Below are 7,878 nucleotides of genomic sequence, written 5' to 3' on the forward strand. Positions count from 1 at the left end.
ACACAATCACAGTTTTATAAAGCACAATAATGGTATTTACTGTAAGACATGTGGAGATTGTTCACTTCCTTCACCAGAGTGCTCAGGTTTGTTGGAGAACATCTACAATACTTTACAATTTACTGCCATTCAACACTGTGTAACCTCCAGATCTTGTTTTTTTTGGTTTTGTTGCATTGAAGTAATACATTCTGCACTGGTGCCTATTGTCTGTAAATATCATGCTAATCTCCACTCACCATCTTTCTCACTCCACCCATGTGTATTTTATTTATCCCTTCCCTTTTTTCCTGTCATTATTATTTGTCAAAGTTTAAATGCATTAAATATTAATGATAATTCAGCTGATGAATTAGCACGCTGGCTGTTTGTCCTTCTATATATAAGAAAACCAATGATCAATGTGAATTAAATCACTAATTTTAAGACACGGCCAAAATTATGTCTCATTTTCATTCATTTGAACAGCATGGTCTAACCTCATTACTGGTGTACTGAACCCTCACATACTTAAGTTGACACCAGCTGCATGCTCAGATTAAATTAGTGGGTGAGTACAATGGCCCTAAATGCTGACCACACTTTGTGAAACCTGGGACATATACATTTCTGTAGCCATCAAATTGATGTTCATATTTTAGGTGCTATAATTTGAAGTGAAAGTGGTATTTGAACCATTACTGTTCAACTTATATATGAGTTATTTATGTTATAACAAACTGGCATAATTGTATTGAATGGTATTTATTCAATATATCATTTGTCACCTTAAAGAATGGTGAGACAACACAGACATATTAGTACAACACTGATAGTCATCTCTTATTTCCCCAGGGAAAAGGACGCATTAAAAATCCCACACTGCATTTGGCCTCTCATTACACAACCTGTCAAATGGAACCTGTTGTTCACTGACACCCAGTCTCACATCAAAACGTATCACAGCTACGTTGGTCCACAGTGCAAAACGTAGCCATCTCACAATTTGGGCTCAAAAAGTGTGAGATGGCTACGTTTTTTCTGCCCTATTCTTTTCTATAGCACGGTGTTTACGTCATGTGACATTCAGGTTTTTGTCTGCGAAAACAAATAAAATGGCTGCCATTCCTCTAATTCTCAGTGTAAAATGTAATATTTTAAGATAGTTTCGGCATTAAAATGCCTTTTGATGACATTTCTAGTGAGAAATATGCATTTTGTTTTCACAATCTCCGTCAGTGAATGTATATGATGTCTAGTTTATTAGTTATTACGAAGTATTTTTCAAGTGTCGCCACAAAACATGTTGCCATCACACAATTTTTGAGCCCAAATTGTGAGATGGCTACGTTTTGCACTGTGAACCAACGTAGCTGTGATACGTTTTGATGTGAGACTGGGTTGTCACTGATAGTCTCACTTGCAAAACAGATATGTATACACAGTAGTAACGTCACTTTTCTGAAACTACTCTTTATTAAATAATAAAGATATTAGGAAAAAAAAGATAAATAGAAAACACTCCAGCCCCATCTTTGTGAAACAGAACATGCCGTGTGACAAATAGTCTAAAATAGCCAATGTAAAGTACGGATGAGTTGACAGTTACAGATGAATTAGCCATCTGGCTTGTGTGGAAATAAAAGTCTGTGGGGAGTTGTGGTCTGAGGAACAGTTAGTTTGATTGGTGCTATTGTATGAAGTCTGTCTGCTCAGTCTGATATCTGCAGTTATAAAAGTTCCAGTACACTGCAGCATTTATCAACACAAGGAGTGAGAGATTGTGGATCCATCAGTAGAAATTTTGACTGTGATTTAAATTGAACATTGGTCCAGTTGGCTTGAATGACGCTAAACCATACAGCTCATGTAGTTCATGCAATGCCAAACTACAAATGCAGCCATGTAGCAACATAATCAAGGCTGACTGACTTGAAGAAACACTCTTCTTGGGGTATAGGACAGAAAAGATCAAGTGGACGGGACACTCTGTGAGATTTGTATTTGATAACATTTTAAGCCTTACTAAGTACGATTATTTTCAGTCACTGCAGAGACAAGGGGCTCAGATAATGTACATTGAATAAATAATATGTTATAAATAATTGCACAAATACACTGCTTTTCAGTACTTTTTTGAACATTATTCAATAATAAAATTCTATGAAACAACATGAAATGTCATTGCTGATGCTTCACTGGATATCAAAACAGTGTCCACACTGTACAGACAGGATGAGGTCCTGGCAGGGCAGGAGACATGATGCAGTGTATAGGTGGACAGCATGCACTACACAGTATTTCAGGGCTCAGGGTTTCATTCTGACTTTAAATCTGTTTTGTGGATTTACTCAAACTCTGCTCACACAAAGACAGACACAGTCAAACCGATTAACAAGGACATGATTACACACAGACCCAAGGACCTACAATTATTCAGTTTCCTAAAAGATGTCATATTTCCTTTGAATGTACCTGCTGGCAGAAGGAGTGCATGTAATACTGTTCACAATATGTCACAGTCTGGCTCTTGACTGTGGCAATAAAGGGGAGTCACACAGGTACTCAATAATGCAAAATTAAATTGAATCAAAACAAAGTAGTCAAAATTAACACAAATCAACATATAGTAGGGTTAGTCTGTAACATCAGTCATGTAAGGAGTGGATGAGTGAAACAATGCAGGATCATCTCTGGGAGAAGAGTGAGGAGACTGGACTGGCAGCTTCTCTGGCTTTTATACATGTGTTCCAGCTAATCAGGAACCTCCCCTGCAGACAAAACCAAGCAGTGACAAGAGCAACAAAAAAGATGGTCCGTCACACAAGACACAAAGCATCAATATCTTGTATGATATATTTGCATTGAAAAGTGAAAATTATATAGGACCTAAAACATGTACTTGAGGACATGACATATTTTGCAAAGGACAAGTTATAGATGATTTAATTAATCAAAAAATAATGTCTATAAAATCCGAAAGTCTCTCCCTTTACTTAATGTTGAAGTCTGTAGAATTTAGTGTCATTAAGTAGAAAGGACTTGGCAGAAATGGAATATAATAGTCATATGTTTTAATTATTGTATAACCATGTGAAACTAAGAATTATTATGTTTTTATGGGGTATTCAGTTGGGGTATTCAGTTGGTTGCAATCTGCAACCTCACCACTAGATATCACTAAATCTTACACACTGGTCTTTTTAAAAACAGCTTGGTATCCCTCCATGGTTTTGAGTCATCCCTTCAATGACCAGAGGACTGATTGTGTCAGGCTGACACGATAACAGTATCCCAAGAATGATCTGTTCCTGAATGTTGACCTTACCCTCAAACAACTGGATTTATATATTCTGTTCCATTTGACTAAATCTTCAAATGGCAAAAATCTGTGACTGCAATATCCTTCTAGGATCCTTTAGGGATGCTGAATTATGTGCAATTGAAGGCCAATAATGTACATGTTTGAGGAGTGCCTTGGTAGCTGAGTTGTGAAGGCGCATGCCATATAAAGGTAGCACCCCTGGTTTGATTCTGGCAAGGGACCTTTTCTGCAGGTCATTCCCCTCTGTCTCCCTGTTTATGTCTGCCCAAAATTAGTTAGAACTTTAACCAAAATGAAATGATGATGTTACATTTAAATTTTTAAACAAAGTAGGCAAATATATTTGTGTGACACATCAACAGAGACGAAAGTAGAAGCAGAATAACAAGTGTTTTGGCATTGTGTGCTCTTTTTTTTCTTCAAATTCCTCCAAATCTAATTTGGATAACTTGTATTGTCCTGATTCTGATGTATTGTCTAATAACCTTAACCTTGTACTCAGTAAGGCACAGTGCCCAGACTCGGACAATTCCTGCAGGTAAAAACTTCAGTTCGACAGTATTAAAGAGAATATGATGTTCACCCAAAGACCTTTTTTTTTTTCTTTAAAAAAATATGTCAAACTTTATAGTCCAGTGTGACCCTCTATTATTTTTCTTGCATATGTATCAGTTTTCATTTCACCTGTAATTACTTAGTCACTCTTGAAAATGACTTTGGCTTGCACTGTTTTTTTGTGTGGCTTTATTGGTTCAGTGGTCATTATTGAGAATAACTTTCCAAGTGTTGACCTCTAGAAGTGAGTTTTGGTTAAGAAAAGAAACCATAAACACCATCCTAAGATTCCTCATGCCTTAACAAATTCTACTTACAAAAAACATATACACACACAGTCGAAGTCTATTGGTTGCCGAGATTGACAGGTGACTGGCAACAATTGAGATAACGCCCTAGACATAGAAAACTAGGTAATAGATGTTCTTTAAGAAGGCAGAAAGTTACCAATTATGCCTGTATGTTTTAGAGTCTTCTTGACTGAACTTTCGCTGAGCTTCATTTCTACAGTTCTATCTGAAAGTCCTATTAAGTCTTGTAATGACAACTCAATTTATTTTTCTTTACAGCTCTGTGTATTTGTTGGTTTCTGTGCAGTATGTGTCTGTTTATGTGTTGCTGTGTGGCTATTTTTTAGGGTTTTCACATAGTTAGTGACAGGACATTAGAAAATATAAGTAAGTAAGATTAACACAGATTTAAATCCCTGTAAATCTCCATCATCATCATCTTCCAGTTGGCCATTATCAATGCTAATGTTACTCCTAGATATATCTAAAATTGTGGTTTCAAGAGGCAATTTCTGTAATTATTAGTAAAGTGTAAGTAACTTATAAAAAAAAACTCAGACAAAACTGTTCTTCGGACAGACTTTTTAAAAGACAGTGCATTTTCTTGTCATATTATAAGCCTAATGAAATTGACCTCTTAACATGGAGCTCTTTCTAATCATCATAGGTTTGAGCCCAGTCCAGATGTAGACTGATTTTATTTTAACTTGTCAAAACCACCAAAGGGGTTGTTTTATTAAGCTGCTTGTTACCACAACCCTTTTTTTCATCCTTCAAACTAAAGGTGCTTGCCAGTACAAGTTCAACAGCTGTCTACAGTATGTAGTCTATTTTGTAGAACTTCAAGTGCAACTACACTAATTCAGTTTGAGGCCTCCCAACAGAATGATAAAGAAGTGTTTATGACGTACATTAAACAGCACAGGCTTTTTGTAGGTTGGAGGGAGACTGATTTGATGGTGTTACACAAACAGACTGCTTCTCAAAAGCTTAGTACTCATTATGAGATGTAAGTCCGGAAACAACCAATACAAAATCAATTCAGCCCAGTCAGATACTCATCAACCAATCATGGAACATTTAGATGATAATGTGACTCACTGGCTCTATAAACTGCTGACATCATTACCTACTACCTGTCTGCAGGGGAAAATTGTTGATGAACTGATGCCTTTTTATCAATAACAATTATTATGTCAGAAATTATATCACCTCTATTTCTGCAGTGGTCTTCGCTTTCCCCCCAAATTGCTTTAGGCTGATATCATTGCATGATCTAATGGATACCATGTTGAACATGAGACCCTCATCAAGCCATCTTGACAAGATCCTTATAAGACTGTTAAGAGGCATAATAGGGGCTGGCCCAAATCAGCACTTTAATCTGCAATAAAAGCTCACCCCTTTCTCCAGAGATTTCAAAACCTCTGACCAATTTCCAAATCCTCCAAGCCCTCCATTTAAAAAAAAATATATAAATGAAAAGTGTGAATAAATGGTTTACTGATGGCTTCAGGCTGATGTGCATGTTTTGTCTTCTATTGGTAGAGCTCAGTAAATTATACTTTTGGATCATATTTTATCATTTATCATCAAAGCATCTCTTTTCACATGTATCACAACTATGCAGATGACACATAGATACTAGCTAACTCAATGCCCAGTGAGCAAGACAACTAAAGTAACTGAATAGTAAGGAAAGACTGGACACACCACAAAGTTTGATTGTTAAACTCTGACAAATTGAGATCCTGGTGGTTGATACTGATCACTTCTTCAAGTACAGCGTCATACAGTGTTATTTTGATACTTGATGAAGTTCAAGCCTGATACAATGCACAAAAACAATTGTACAATCTTGTTTGTTTTTTTACCTGCTTTGACATCATAGCCTATTCACAAATTTGTCCACAGTATTGCCTGACCACGAGAAGAACATTTTGAAATTGCCAGGCTGTCATTTTTTTAGCATACTGCAAGGGATCGCAGTGTTGGTCAGTCTGTGGCCTAAAATATCTTAACAGCTTTGACATTGATTGATTGCCATTAAATTTCGTACTGACATTGTGGATGGCCAAACAATGAATCCATATGACTTTGGAGATCCTCTTACATTTTCTGTTGTATCACCATGCAACCGAAAAATCTCAAAATCTGCCAGATTGATGGGCACAATTTGGTACAGACATTCATAGTCCACAGAGGAGTTTGGTAATCCCCCTGGCCTCATCTGTAACGCCATTACATTTCCTGTTTGTGTCGCTGCTGTCTGTTAAGTAAAGGCACGCATTCCCATTAGCCTAAACTGTGCTTTGAGTTTTGTGTTAGTTATCAAATGTTAGCATACTAACTCACTAAACTAAGCATGTTATCATGCTGACATTAGCATTCATCTCAAAGCACTGTTCTGTGTACGCACAGCCTCATGGAGCCACTTGCATGGCTGTAAACTAAAGTTGGTTTTAATTTTATTTATTGAAATTGACTCAGTCTTTTTCAACGGATGCACATTTCAGTCAGAACTGCTTGCGTGTATCTGTATGTGGATATTAGTTGTGATGTATTGCATTCAGCAGGTGTGGTTTCTTAAAAGTTGGGTCTGAGGGTCAGGAACATAGTGGTACTTTACAGGATGGAGTTGAGGTTCCAAATCAATATTGCAGGGAGCAGTGATTGATTTATTACTTGTGGGTTTTTCACTCTCTCTTTTCCTTCTCTCTCTACTGTCTGTAGCTCAGGCTCCACAATGTGGTAACTAGTGGGAAATGCTCTGCCTACCACCAATAGCCAAAGTACCTTACAGTCTGGACAAACCAGAAAAGAGTAAAATCTTTTTTTTCATTTGTCATGATCAACCAACCATTACCTTACTTCTTTACATCTGAAATTTATGGATGAGAGAATAACATTAAGATTATATCCCACAGGGGGCTTTCATTGTATATATTACATATACAGTTATTTATTAGAGCACAAAAATCACTTAGTGGATTCTATTTTCCCATAACCCATGGGCATCCATACCTATGAGCTTCATTCATGACTGGAGACAGTGCTTCTGCAGCTATTGGTGTAATATTTAAACATTGTCTGTTTTCATTTTAAGAGCTCGAATAATGCACACATGTAGTTTTACTAAGGTTTAGGTTCCTGAAAAATGAGTGTCTCAGTGTTTCTGTAAGAAATTTCGCTTGTATTATGGTTTTGTTTACTTTAGTAATGTGCTGGCTCTGGGAATGACCTTTAGTGCAAAGTGATGGATAATGGTAAAAATCTACCCTACCTATGTGACTTGCTTATTAAAACAAAAGGTCTAGCTTTTCCCCCCGGGCATGACATTGGAAGTTCAATAAATGCCTCTCTGATGAAAGAGTTCCTATTTAATATGCGAACACATTTTCAGTACCTAAATGTTATATGTATGTGAATCAGAAAAAATATCACTCTTCAATCTCTTATTTTTATTTGACTAAAGTACAGTATGTGATATTTAATGAAATGACACATGCTTGACCTTTTGCGCTCCTCTGCTCCTGTCTCTGCAGAAATGCATGAAATTCAATGTGGATGCTCCTATCTGGCGGTCCAAACAGCGGATCCTGTGTACTCTCAACCAGAGCCTGAAGGATGTACTCAACTATGGCCTATTCCAACCGGCTTACAATGGAAAGGCTGGGAAGTTTCTGGATGAGGAAAGACAGCTAAGGGAATACCCTTTCCCATCCATTG

The 7,878-nt window shown here is 37.0% G+C and overlaps 1 protein-coding gene across 8 annotated transcripts in view; it reads left to right on the forward strand.

Moving 5' to 3' along the window:
- shank3a (SH3 and multiple ankyrin repeat domains 3a) overlaps positions 1 to 7,878 on the forward strand; it is a 222,227-nt gene that overhangs the window by 78,343 nt on the left and 136,006 nt on the right. For all 8 annotated transcript variants that reach the window (XR_009925325.1, XR_009925326.1, XR_009925324.1 and 5 more), the window contains one exon: positions 7,695 to 7,878. This exon is cut by the window's right edge and continues 20 nt beyond it. Coding sequence is in view for 5 of the 8 variants with exons in the window: in XM_062421367.1 (XP_062277351.1) it covers positions 7,695 to 7,878 (184 nt within the window). In the remaining 3 variants the exon portion in view is untranslated. The remainder of the gene's footprint in view (positions 1 to 7,694) is intronic.

This window comes from Scomber scombrus, chromosome 6 (assembly GCF_963691925.1).
Source record: "Scomber scombrus chromosome 6, fScoSco1.1, whole genome shotgun sequence".
NCBI lineage: Eukaryota > Metazoa > Chordata > Actinopteri > Scombriformes > Scombridae > Scomber > Scomber scombrus.